Raw genomic sequence first — 13,882 nt, forward strand, 5'->3', positions numbered from 1 at the left:
TTTGTTCCCTATTCGGTACCCTCCCAGGCAACCACCATTGGTTTAGAGCCATTTTCTGTGGCATCCCCAGCCATTCTGTTCAATAACCATTAATAGAGCTGTCACCCGTTAATTTATGCCACTGTGCCCTTTGTGTGTTTAAACCCCTTCTGACCTTATGTCGTGTTTGATCTACAGAACACTTAGGTACATTGCTGTATTCGTTGGAAATGCATGTGAATTGTAGGCATTTAGGGGCAGGGAGCATGTCTTTGGTTTCTATATTGTATCTAGCAACTTGCCAACAACTACAAAATATCAGATTTATTTATTTTACTCTTCTTTTGTTAATTTTTAAATGTAGCGACTGTCCAACAAATCTGTGGTATTTAACTTGTGTTTGTTGTTAATAATTTTTCCGTGTTTTATTTTCAGATGACTGGATCAAATGAATTTAAATTAAACCAGCCTCCAGAAGATGGTATTTCATCGGTGAAGTTTAGTCCAAACACATCTCAGTTTCTGCTCGTTTCATCATGGGATACTTCAGTCCGACTCTATGATGTACCTGCCAACACTATGAGACTCAAATATCAACATTCAGGAGCTGTTCTTGACTGTGCTTTTTATGTAAGCATGTTGTTTTGTTTCTGTTCAATTCAGAGTATAGTACTAAAGGTACCTGGGGAGTAATTCAAAGTAATTCAGTCAAAGGAGTGGCTATTTGAAATCTACTCAATTTTTTACAAAGGGTAAACATAGTTTTAGGTACTACATTTGCCTTTAATTTCTATAATCACATTTCTAGTATAATGTTTATTTATATTATTTTACGCTGGTATAACATTTAGTTATACTATTTATTATTTTGCTAAAGATCCACATTAATATTGTAATTGACTTGAGTGAAATGGAGTGTACAGAAAGTAACCTCAGATGCCAAAGCCAGCAAGTTGTAACAGTGCTGCCACTGCCCACCCCGAGCATAGCCTGGCCCAGACCCCCCACCCAGAAGAGCCTGGTGCTGCCCCTGGCCCCAGCCCACAGCAACTTCTTCTTGCCCTGGCTACAGATCTGGGGGGCACATGCCCCCGATACCCTCCTGGGGTGCATTCAACAGTGGAAGCCTCTCCCCCTGGGCAAGCTGCAGCTCTGTCTTGCGCCCTACCCTGCCCCAACTGTGCAGCGCCAGCTCCGCTCCCTCTCTTACTGCAGGGGCCTTGATCTGCCACCCACTCCCACATGCCTTTTCCCCCTCCCCCCATCGCCCACAGCACACTTATCAACCAGATGCTGCTCTCCATGCTGCCCAGCTGCATATCGGCAACTGGATCGGTATCTGTCAATACGGCTTGTTAAAAATTGGCCATTGGTATCAGCCCAAAAAATCTCTATTGGTGCACCCTTAGTATCAAGGCTGTATGATTTGACTGGGGCAGTGCTTTTGCTATAATATTGAGGGGTATAATAAATCTAAAACTTAGCATTATTTTTGCACAAGTATCTTGTTATTTAATCATTTTAAACAATTTAATTCAGGAGTGGTCAATGTGTGGCAAGCACAAGTGGTTTGGGTAGCCTCTGTGTGGCACATGGCAGACCAGGGAGGGAACAGACAGCGCAGATGGGGATGGGGCAAAGAGCAGAAAAGCAGCAGATCGGGCTTGCAAAGGAAATTGGAGTGACTTGAGGAGGGTGCAAAGTGGATTTGTAGCGTGCCTGTTGAAAAGTTTGCCCCCACTGCTTTAAAAAATAAATCAGTTTTAACATCTGCCAATAAACTTTTCAGTTCTGATCTTCAAGAGCTACTTCAAACTGCTCTGATAGTGGAAAGCAACCATAACGCTGTCAGATCATAATGGGATCACTTATGCATGCGGCAGAGTTTCTATATTGCTTCAGTATATAGAACCTGCCTTTTTGCAGGGGATAGGATGAAGTTGAGAAAGGGGACAAATATATGGGGAGCTTCTGTGTTTCTAGTATTCCATGGGAAACAGCAATCCATAGGGATAATTCATGGTTTGGATAAGGTTACTCCAGTTTATTGGGAGATTGCATCGTTTTCCTCTCTATACCCTGTGAATTGTTGTGTCCCTCAGCCATAGTTTTAGGTCAGCGTCCTTAATTATATTATTTGTACTATAAGTGTTTAATCTTTTTGTTGTCCAAACCTTGGAAAAAATTAAATATAAAAGCCGACGATAATACGTTTGTGAAAAGTTAGTTCTGTATGGACACCTGTAGACAATAGAAGTATCATATATTCAAAGTGTATCTTTAAATTTTGTCCTGGTTCAGGAATGAATAATTTTTAAGGAAACAGTCACTTGTAGATGACAAATCTTTGATTCAGTGTGTGTTTCTTAATAAATCTTCTGGGAAAAACAAAAGTTATATAGTAGAGCATTTATGGTACTTTCATAATTGTACAGATTTGCTGTTTCTGTTTGCAGTAGTCCTTAAAATAAGTAGTTTCAGTGAACTAATATGATATAGTAATATGGAAGTAATTACATGATGGAACAGGCATTTTGACTTGCATTTTCAAAATGCAACAACTAAGGGATATTCAGGGGTACCAGAAGGTATCACATTTAAAAAAAAATACTTTCATATAATGCTCAACTAGTCTTTGAGACTCCTTGCCATAAGATTCTGTAATTTACTTAGCAGAATCGCAGAGGGATCAGGTTAAAAAAAGGCAGAGGACAGGGTTATAAACCTAGAAGCCAATTTTTAATTAATGGAGGTTGAAAAGAAACTTTCCCATGCACAACTGACAATTGTAAGTTTTCCTTGTGTCTTTTTCTGGTACTGGTCAGTTGGCCCACAGAATGCAACATTCTGTATTAACACAGATCTCGTGTAGATTCCTTTATTCCGAAATAATTGTACATCCAAAAACTAAAAATATGAACAATGGTTTCAGTGTTCATGAACAGGTCTGTTCAATTGTTCTGACTAGCCATGATTTTATTTAAGAAAAATACTTAAATATATTTTTTTGGTGTTACAGAATACAATGAAAGTTAAGTACTGCTTGGAATTTCCTACAGTAAACACAAATGTATTCTTCATTCACTTGTTGCTGCAATGTTATTGGAAGATCATCATCTTATAACACTTGAATTTCAAACTTTTTATAACGTTTCTTTGGCTCTAATCAAATTCAGCACGTGAACATTTGTCCGGCAACTCTTTGAGTTCCCAAACTGTAATTTGAACAGTCCATTAGTTTCAAACAAGTTTTGCCTGCATTATGACTGATCAATAAGAAAAATCATGAAGTTTGGTTATGTGATATATCAAACCACATTTTCTAATTTCTGTTTTCCCGTTATAAGGTTATTCCATAAGCCTCAAAGTATTTCTTCCAGTGATATCACCACTCTTTATCCTAAAATAGTCTCACCTTTTGATTCCAGATAATTTGCATAGATATGCTGATCTATTTTTAAAGGAGAAATGAATGCATACAATAAGTCAATTTCTTACTTTGCAGGATCCTACACATGCCTGGAGTGGAGGATTAGATCAGCAGTTGAAAATGCATGACTTGAACACAGATCAAGGTAGGCTGACTGAATATTGTAAGAGAGCACATTAAGTGAACAAATGAACAGCAGAATGCTTAGTTGTATTTCAGAATTATAAATGAATTAAATACAAAAACAGTAAGTGTCTATAGATATATATTTTTGTTTTGATAGGGTGAGTACAGGATAAATACAGTTTACGATTCATGAACCTTTTCATAGACACATTTAGTGTCACAGAAAAAGTTTAAGTGAGCAGTCACGGGTATAATAAGAGAAGGTCCATTTACTCTCATATATTACCTACAGGAACCTATTAATTAGCCATGGATAGCCAGAAGCAGAATGAAGAGTGGTATAGTGAAAACTATGGCCTTGAGGGAACTGTGTATAATACTTTAGCCACCAGCGTCATATCATAAACATGTTCTGTAGTGAGATGGGTATTTGTGTACCCACAAATCTTCATTAAAAGAACATCCCTGAGGTTGCAAACAATCCTCAAATGTTAGGAAATAATAGGAATAAGGTTGTTTGAACAGCCTTGACATCATCCTAAGCATATGTATTATGATTTGGTCTATAATCAACTGTTTTTTTTCCCCACGGGGTTACTGCCTCATTCTTTGTACAGGATGTGCTGTGCTTACTTAATAAGCCATCTTTTTTTATTTTCTCCTCACTGTTCAGTGTGTACCATCATAATTTTATGACTGTTAGTTATTCAGACCTAGTTCTGAAGGCAGAATGTTTAATTTATTCGGTTTTTTGTGCACCATATTTCTGTATTTCCTAAATGATGAACACACCCTACATGACACCCTGGTCAGGTGAGGGCACAGTAGTATTTCCATTTTATTTGGAAACTAAGGCACAAAGGGATTATAGCTAAGTGTCAATTAAGTTTGCATGCTTTGTTTGACAAATGTAGAACCTGATTTTTAGTGTATATTACATGTTCTGTGGTCAATTATATACATTAAGGGTGCTGGGACTCAGTCTTCTCTGCCAACAAAACCTTGACTTATCCCCAAAATAGCTCCATCCTATGCATACATGCAGGATTTTTATGGCTAGATTTAGTGTGTGGTCATATAATTTAATACATTAATATATCTGCACATGGGGCTAAATTTATATATACAGACAACCTGAATTTGTAATCTCAGTATTTCTTTAAGGTATCATTGAGTTTTTAAAAAGCAAGCTGAAAATATTTCATGTACTCTCAGCTTGGCACATCCTAATAATTTATTAAGAAGGCAGGAGCCTCAAGATGTTACTAGTTCATGGGGTTCTAGTTGTTGTAAGTAGTTGTTACCGTCCATGTGGACTAGCATTAGATCTGTGGGACAAAGTGCCTCATCCCTCAGCCAATGCTGAGGTGGGGTGTTGAGGACAGAAGGACATGGCTTCTTTGCTTTTACTCCCGTATCCTGGACCCAGTATTGTGATGCAGCAGGGAACTTTATATATGCAGAACATTTGGTTCAGCCCCAGCCTAGAGTTTGGTGTGGATAGAGTTTTTGGGGAATTAGGTAAGGTCTAGCAAATCTCCAAGCCATGTGCTAACTGAATTTTTTTTAGGCTTGTACATTAGACATATTTACCCAGACTTTCACAGGGTTGACATAGGCCCTGACATGCTGGCCAAATTTGTAGTTCCTGCTCCAGAGGTGTAGCTGTGCTCAAGCAGTCTCACTGTTGGAAACAGGTGAACTATTTAATCTAATGTTGAATGGAAAAACCCCGAAAAGTGAGGAATATGTACCATATGTCAGATTTCTACCAGATTGAAAGTTGGAAAACTTTAAATAATTGTGAAATGAGAATTATAAATAATTGTCATTGTTAAGCTCCCTTAGTATCGATACTGCCACCAACCTCACCCAGCATAACCATCATTTTCTTCTGTAATCTTATATCTACATTTGCAACCTGAAATGTCTTTTATATTTTTTAATAAGTGTGGTATATATCACTTGTGGTGGTGAGATCCATGTGCTAAAACGGCATTTATTATTTAACCTGGACTGACTTGTTAATCAGTTTTAACAGAACATTTCAAATAACTGAGCACTTGCAAACTCTTTTTACAGCAGTGTACCAGAGATGTTTCCTTCCCATTTCTGTTTTGGAAACTACTGTGGTGCAGGGCATAGGCAATATTGAGTTCTGCAGTAGGAATGCGTTTATTGTCTGATATGTCATGACATACCAAGGTCAACAATGTATATTTTTTGTTGAAATGGTTAGAAGACCAAATATTCTTTAAAAGGTGTTGCAGCATGCTAATGCATTAATAAATGTCAGTGTGTCACTGCTATATGATTCTCTTGTATTCTTCATTCAAGAAATTGTGGATGTTAATAAGACTCTATAAAACTACATGTAACTTTGTGTTTCCTGTGATAGAAAACCTTGTTGGCACCCATGATGCTCCTATCAGATGTGTCGAATATTGTCCAGAGGTGAATGTAATGGTGACTGGAAGTTGGGATCAGACAGTTAAATTGTGGGATCCCAGGACTCCTTGTAATGCAGGAACCTTCTCTCAACCCGAGAAGGTTTGTACTCACGTAATATTACAGTATTACATATAAAGTTATGTTACGTATCCAGTGACTGTTAAGTGGCAGCACCTTTCTTGTGTGTAAATTCTGTCATGACCCATGAGATTGTAAAGTATTTAGTGATTTTTACTTTCATGTTAACCCTACAATAAAAGTGTTTTGCAGACGGTATTAATCCTTAGCTGGAAATTTTAGGTTGTGCAAAGACTCTAGTTCTCATCATTAGGAAAAACAAAACTTGGTTCTGAAATTTTTTTTTATATTCTCTTTTTGTAAACCTTTTACAGGTTCTAACACAGATTGAAGAAAAGTTTGTGTGTGTAAAAGTGAGATGCTAGTAACAGTGGTTTGAGTGAGATGGATGAGTTAAGCTAGCTTCCTCAGATGATTTTGCCAATCTACCTTAATTGGTAATCCACCTAAAGCACAACTACTGTTCAGATTCTGGGACTGCAGAGAATAAAGCCCAAATCTCCTGCTTCAAGCTGTGTGCGTAAAAGACCAAACTAAATCATTTACACGATAAATTGAATTTTAGGAGGTATTATACCACAGTACCTAGGCACAGTCCTTTTCCTGTTACTGAGCAGTTATGTGCTACTGACAGATCTTTAAAAGGAAAAGGATAAATTAACTGTGACATTGTATGCTTCTTTTCATAGTTGCATAAAATACTGATCTTTTCACTGTTAGTGGACATGTAGAAAGGCTATTTTCATTAGTCCTTCGTTCTGTCTTCCTAAATGGATGTTGGATAAATATGAATATTTTCAGTTTGCCACTCCAGGGTTTCATTCATTTCTGTCTATACATATTGTCCAATCAGAGTTATGAGCCATCAGAATGTTCCATATTGCATCTAAATAGCTATTATTTTTGTCACAACATAGCTGAATCTACTTCTGGCAAGTCCTTTGTTCAGAATAAAATAATTGCATTGTTTCTAGTTTTGATTTATAGTTGTATGTAGCATGTAAAGAACTGTGATAAATTGCTGACATATAATGGACAACCACACTGAATCAAGCTGCTTATTGGTTCAGAAAGGCTCATTATGTCACTTTTTTAATACTGTCTTTGATAAATGCATACACCTAGTCAACTGCATGACAGTGGTTTCATTTGATTTATGGTTGTCTGGTGTAGAAAGAATACTTACCATACAGGTGTGACATCAGTTTGTAAAGAAGATTTAGGATATTTTAACAGCTTTTTTGTGGTTGTTCATATGTGTATGTGAAAATTTATACTGTTTGAGTGTAATTTCTGTTTAGATTTTCCTCACACTTTATATAGCAGTTAAAAATAATCATTTTAAGTGTATAGTTCCTTTTGATAAATGATACCAGGCTGCATTGATAGTATCACTTCTTATGAAGGTAAGAAAGAATGAAAGCATTCTTTCATGGCTTCTATTGCTGAGTGGACAAGTTTAGACAGAAATGAATGCAAGAATCTTACTTGCCGCCTTATGAAGCTCTCAATTCCACTGAGTTTTTGTGAGTCAACTTATTAAAAAAAGAGGAAAAAAATCAGATACTCAAGAATATGTTAATATTTTTCAAGATGGCAAAGTAAATGACAAGGCTCAAAGATGAAGGCAGCACAGTATGTAAGAGAACACTGTCCAGTAGTTTGTCCTAAGGTTTTTATGTTAATGTTCTTCACAAAAGCAAACTTGCTTGTAAATTTATTAAGTGAAAAGAGTTTGTTTTATTTATTTCCTTACAATGCCAATCAAACCACAGGATCATGGGGAATGTGAGAGAACAAAAACAAATGGGCTGCCTCCATTTTGTTGTAAGCAGAGACATCAAAAATTGAATAGCATTAAGCTTTGCAAAGAATTGCATGTTTAATTATTTTTCATTTTAATAGCAAGATGCTCACAACATGCAGTTTTGATTTAACATTAGGTTGCTTTTTATGAGAGAGTTAAGTGGGGAACTGTCAGCTACCCTACAGAACTGCCTGTGTATGTGCTCTTGTCCTGTGGAAAATAAAAATTAACCAATAGCAGTTTAGTCCTCGATGCAACAGAAGTATGAGTTAACTTTCATTTTTCCTCAGAATACCTGTGTACACAGGCAGTTTCTATGGAGCAGCTGCTGTTCTGTAAAGTCCCACCCTCCTTTGCCTCTTGTTAACTTTGTGTGTCCAGGCCTTCATAACTACTTCATATTATGGTGTTAGAACATGTTTAAGGTGTGAATTGAAATGCAGTGTTTAAGATGAGGCAGCCCACAAAAGCTTGAGATGGACGTCTACTCCGGCTAGTCTAATGTGCAAATGTATCCTGCCATACAACCTTAAACCACATACTGCCAGATCAAAAATGCTTCTACTGCAGTCACTAATATTAAAGTTGCACACTGAATAAAAAGGGGGAAAATCAATAGCTGTATTTAATTAGAGGTCATCTGCTTTTTCATTACAGAGTGTTGTTAGTTCATTCTTCATGTCAGAATAAAATAAGAATTAGCAGCCCATTAGAGTGGCTTTTGATAATGTTTTTGTAAACTTTTTTAAAAGGTGTATACGCTCTCTGTGTCTGGAGATAGATTAATTGTGGGGACTGCAGGTCGGAGAGTCTTGGTCTGGGATCTACGGAATATGGGTTATGTCCAGCAGAGAAGAGAGTCAAGTTTGAAGTATCAGACCCGTTGCATCAGAGCATTTCCAAACAAACAGGTATGGTTGCTGTGCAGTAACTCTTTACTAAGACGTTTCTAGTAAAGACAGTTGAATCTTTTGTAGGGAAAAATAATTTGTGGTGTGACTTGTCACTTCTGCTACCTTGTTGAAAAAATTTACACTAGTTTAAAAAGTATGTTTAAACTTTAAGAAGTCATAGCTCAGTCCTTTTTAAAAATAAATGAACAATGTTGAGACTTCCTGTTTCAGGTGGTCATTTTAAATTACAGTGGCCTTTGCAAAAGGCTTTCAGTTAGTTTTCTTTTGCTTTCTCAGTCTTCATCTGTTTCTTTTCTGCTCTTAATCTTGTTTTAAAAGATGCTGGTCGATGCATCACAGAACTGACAAATGGAGGAAGAGAGGGAAAAGATAACTTGCTATTGGTAGTTAACTTTTATGGATATAAACTACAAATTCCTCAGACTTTGCCTTCTGCAACATGTAGCCTAAGCTGTAGGAAAATATATGGAGTAGCATGCAAAATATTGGTGCAGCTTTTAACTAAAAACTGTTGTAGGCTTCTTTCACACTACAGCCTTACTGAGTTCTTGCTTGGCTGGTCTTATGCCTCAGTTATGTTGTTTTGGTTACAGGGGATTGTATAAGAATAAGGTTACCTTTCTTTCCATTATTCATTCCTCACATTATAGTTTAGTGCTTCTGTTGCTTTGCCTTATTCTGGAGTGGGAAGTTAGTAACACTTGGGAATGGACTGTTCCAGGGCTCAGTAGTGAGAGCTTGGATACTTCATGCAGTGAGAGATGTTGTTTCTGGTGTTAGAATGAGTAAATAGTATGATGTTTTTCATCTAAAACTAGAGTTAGTGTTAGGTTGGTACTTCATATTGTCCTGCAATCTGGATTTGATGTAGGTAAGCATTGGTATCATTTTATTTCTGAGAAGTGTAAGCATTACACTCATGGCAGAGAGATGGTAAAAGTAGATTGCTATGTGTTAGTGCTGTGAATTAAGTAGAGGCAGACACTTACGTAATGGAAAATATTCTGATCTGATTTGAGTATTTAGTCGTCCATACTTTATCCTGAGCTAATTTTAATAGAAGGCTAAAAATGTTGCCTATTGACACCTGAGGTGTCTCAATAGTTGAGATCAGTAGGGTGTAAGGATTGTGACCAGACATGGGGGATTTAATTTGTTTTCTGCAATTTGTATGATGTTGGCAGTGTTTCTGGATCTGCAAGTGTATCACAGGTCTTGCCAAACTTTTACTTAGTTTCGTTGAACTTTCAGGCAAGCTTCCCCTCCATGTACTTTTTGTTACTGAATCATGTGCGTGTGACATGGGTTGTGCAACTAGAAAGCATTTGTAGCTATTACAAGTAAACATTCTTAAGTTTTCCTGTAAGGTGTTTCTTGTGCAGCTGGCTTTAGAAAAGGTATTCAGCTAATCATAGTTGCAGCATTTGAATGTCTAACAGGTACATTTTCTTTTCTTTTTTTTGCATAGGGTTATGTTTTAAGCTCTATTGAAGGTCGTGTTGCAGTAGAGTACTTGGATCCAAGTCCAGAAATACAGAAGAAGAAATATGCATTCAAGTGTCATAGATTGAAGGAGAATAATATTGAGCAGATTTATCCAGTTAATGCTATTTCTTTCCACAACATCCACAACACGTTTGCTACAGGTAAGTAAATATTTAAAATTGTATAGATGTATTTCTTTAACAGGTACTTGCAGACTCCACTGCATTACAAAGCTGCTTTTTGTTATGGTCTGTCCAGCTGATGACAAAACACTATAACAAATTTTATTTCACTTTCTTGTTTTCACTAGGATTAGTTGCAGTAAATGCTGAAACAGTTGTTATTTGTTCACTTATGACAGCCTAACATCTTAAGATCTTTATTTATTTTTTTTTTGAAAATCAATTTTGCAGGTGGTTCTGATGGATTTGTAAACATTTGGGATCCATTTAATAAAAAGCGACTATGTCAATTCCATCGGTATCCCACAAGCATAGCATCACTCGCCTTCAGTAATGATGGAACCACCCTTGCAATAGCTTCGTCATACATGTATGAAATGGATGACATTGAACATCCTGAAGATGGTATCTTCATTCGCCAAGTGACAGATGCAGAAACAAAACCCAAGTGAGTATGCTTCACTTGTATTTGAGCCTTTCTGAACATTCATCCCAGAATTTATTAATTTTCCTAAATTCATGAATAGCATTATTGATAGCTAGTAGATAGTGCAGCTTGACAGTAGGGTTGGACTTGATTTTATCTTGTTCTCCCAAGCTTTCAATATCCGTAGGTTGATAGACGTGTGATGGATAAAATTGTGCCTAGTTGTTTAGTAGGAGAATGTCAAACTCTTATTCTCTTTGAATAGTCACTGTTATTCTAGGCTGTGGAGTTATTGTTAGCTCGTTGCTTCAAAATTAAGTTGAAGAATTCAAGCATTATTCATTTGAGCAAGTTTTATTCTATTGGATCTGTAAGAGTTAGAACTAGGTAAAATTTGTATATGCAGATTAGAGACCTAACTTTTCCACCGTGGAAAAGCATTGAACTGATTCTAGGGAGACTGCATCAAAATCATGTAAGCATTCCCACTGTCTGAATTTTGGAGAATTATCTTTTTATTTGGAGTGTGCTTTTTACCCTTTGACACCAGACTTTGTGCCACCACTACTGGTAAAGGGAACATCCTTTATTGTTAGATAGAGAAAGCCTCTACTAATGCTCAGGCTAAAGAAAGCTAAATGGTAAATCTGGCATGGTATAGAATTGCACATTGATATAACCTCTGTTATTTGCATCAACTTAGCAGTAGGTTAAACAGAATTGTTCTGTTGTTTTTTAAAGGTTCTTATGCATTTAATCAAACTGCCCAGTAGTTTAACTATTTGGTTATGGGATTTATTACTTTATCTACTGTATAATACCAATTACCTGCTGTAATACTACTTACCTTTACCAAAAAAAAATTGTAGTTTGTTTTAAATGAGAAGTTGCATCTCACTTTTTAAGTTGTACTCCAATATCATTTTGTTTTTTAAGGCACCTCTCTATAGTGTCAATCTGCTTGTTTTGAATCATTTATTATTTTGTGGTTATATTGAGAGTAATATTGGTAAAATACAAAATAGTGTAACTGCTTGTGGACTTACACTTTTAAAGTGATCTATTCTCTTTTTTGGGCATTATGTAAAAAGAAAGTGACAAAATATTACCCAGAAATTATATCCATATTGTAATTACATTTTTTGTATGAGTAACTGTAAGTTAATACTTACTGTTACTGGGCTTACAGTGTTAGGGCCTATTTTCAATTATTTCTATCCATTGTTGGTTATAGTTGCTAGTTCTGTAGATGCCTTGTTCTGCTGTATGAGGAGGTTAATCTACAATTAAACAATATTTCCTCTTGGCCCTCCATTATTTTCTGAAACAGATGGTTCATCATTTCCTGGGCTGTTAAATACAGCGAGGTTAAGGTTAGACTCTTGGGAATCAGCTAGTTTTGAATCTTATTAGACTGTAGAAGGAAAACTAATAAGAATACTCCTTAATATCATTTTGTGACTGTAAACAATTATTTATTAGCAAACAATTGATCCCAGAAGGGCAAATTGTTTGAGTCAGTAATGAGCTGAGAAAAGACAGAGCATATCTGTGTATTTGGAAAATAATTGTAACGTAATTGCAATGCATTTAGACAGGCATCTTTTTGGACCTGTTTCTATCTTTAAATGAATTTCTGAAAACATTAACAAGGTTTATATGCTTTTCTGACATTTATAAGTTGCTTGTGCCAGCCTTAGGACACCAGTCTTATGGTGAATAAGAGTGGGGGTTTGTTGGGGGGAATATGCTGTGTAGTCATAGCAAGGTACCTTCAAATAGCATGCTTTTTCTTTGCTTTCTGCCTAATATCTAGTTAATAGTGCTTTTTTATGGTGTGGCTCTTTTTTAGGTTAGTTTGAACTATCTTGCGTTTGTATATCCTGTCTTTTAAACTTGTGGTTGGAACAATGCCTTTTTAATAATATGGGCATTTGGAAGGGTTTTGATTTGCTGACAACCAAATTACTACATCAAATGCTTTTGGAAGAAGCAAAAGTTTTCTGTTCTGTGCAGTTCAGAGTTGATAGTTTTTTTATTTGTTTTTTTTTCCAAAAATTTCCATTGAAGTTTTTTTAATGAATTTATAAAAAGTCTGAAACCTACTTGTTGAAACATTACTTTCTTTATTTCAGGTCTACTTAAAAATCTGGCAGGAAGCTTCAGCTCTTCTTTATGAAAGGCTTGTTTACCTGCTCCTAACAAGACTAGCCTGTAATGGTGATTAAAAGATAGAAGTGGAAAGAACATTTTTTTTTTATTGATTTTCCTTTTAACTAAGAAACTTGTGTATTTCTGTACCTTTTGTATACTTCACTCTAGCGTTATTTCTTTTTTTTTTTATTTAGAGCATCAGTGCATCCATGTTTTGTTTAATTGCAGTCTTAAAAGTAAAATGAGTCTTTCCTGTAAGCAAACTGTTTTAAAACCACTTACTGCATTTTTGTTCTGGAAGCTTCCGGTAGTTTCAGAACTGCTCAATAAATCACTTTGAAAACCTTAACTGCATGTGTGTCGTACTGTATGAAATGAGTCTCTAAGACTGGTCCTTAGCTTGAATGTTTGGAGCTCGTGGGTTCTTGATATGGCTCATGGCAAGTCACTGACTCAGCCATCTTTTTTTTTTTCTAGCCCAATACATGGGAACACACCTCATCAGGGGTGTTAACCTAGTCCAGTGATTCTCAGCCAGGGTGCCATAGCACCCCAGGGTGCTGTTAGATTCTTTGAAGAGTGCCCAGAAGTGTGAAGAGATAAGCCAGGTATGTGTGAGCAGATAAGCACAGGCTTAGGCTTGCTCTGCCTTCTGCGCCCCAAACCCCTCTACAGGGAGGTGTAAGCACTGTAATAAATTCAGTTATTTGAAATGGGGTGCCAGTCGATTCACAACACTTATGGAGGGGGTTGTTGAGTCTAAAAAGGTTGAGAACCACTGACTTAGTATTCATATACTGTTTTGAAAGCATAAAGCATTTAAAGCGGAGGTGTCAAACACATCTGTAA

At 36.4% G+C, this 13,882-nt stretch overlaps 1 protein-coding gene across 3 annotated transcripts in view; it reads left to right on the forward strand.

Moving 5' to 3' along the window:
- BUB3 (BUB3, mitotic checkpoint protein) overlaps positions 1–13,382 on the forward strand; it is a 21,480-nt gene extending 8,098 nt beyond the window's left edge. Inside the window, exons 2-9 of one of the 3 annotated variants that reach the window (XR_002094940.1) lie at positions 415–609; positions 3,485–3,554; positions 5,934–6,085; positions 8,624–8,782; positions 10,254–10,431; positions 10,684–10,900; positions 11,286–11,354; positions 13,015–13,382. Coding sequence is in view for 2 of the 3 variants with exons in the window: in XM_019502959.1 (XP_019358504.1) it covers positions 415–609; positions 3,485–3,554; positions 5,934–6,085; positions 8,624–8,782; positions 10,254–10,431; positions 10,684–10,900; positions 13,015–13,024 (981 nt within the window). In the remaining variant the exon portion in view is untranslated. Of the gene's footprint in view, positions 1–414; positions 610–3,484; positions 3,555–5,933; positions 6,086–8,623; positions 8,783–10,253; positions 10,432–10,683; positions 10,905–11,285; positions 11,355–13,014 lie in introns of those variants that run through there. The other 2 variants (XM_019502959.1, XM_019502961.1) reach the window with 2 other exon arrangements.
- Positions 13,383–13,882: the final 500 nt, after the last annotated feature.

The sequence above is a fragment of the Gavialis gangeticus genome, unplaced genomic scaffold, assembly GCF_001723915.1.
Source record: "Gavialis gangeticus isolate Ggan-Ray unplaced genomic scaffold, GavGan_comp1, whole genome shotgun sequence".
NCBI classification, from domain to species: Eukaryota; Metazoa; Chordata; order Crocodylia; family Gavialidae; genus Gavialis; species Gavialis gangeticus.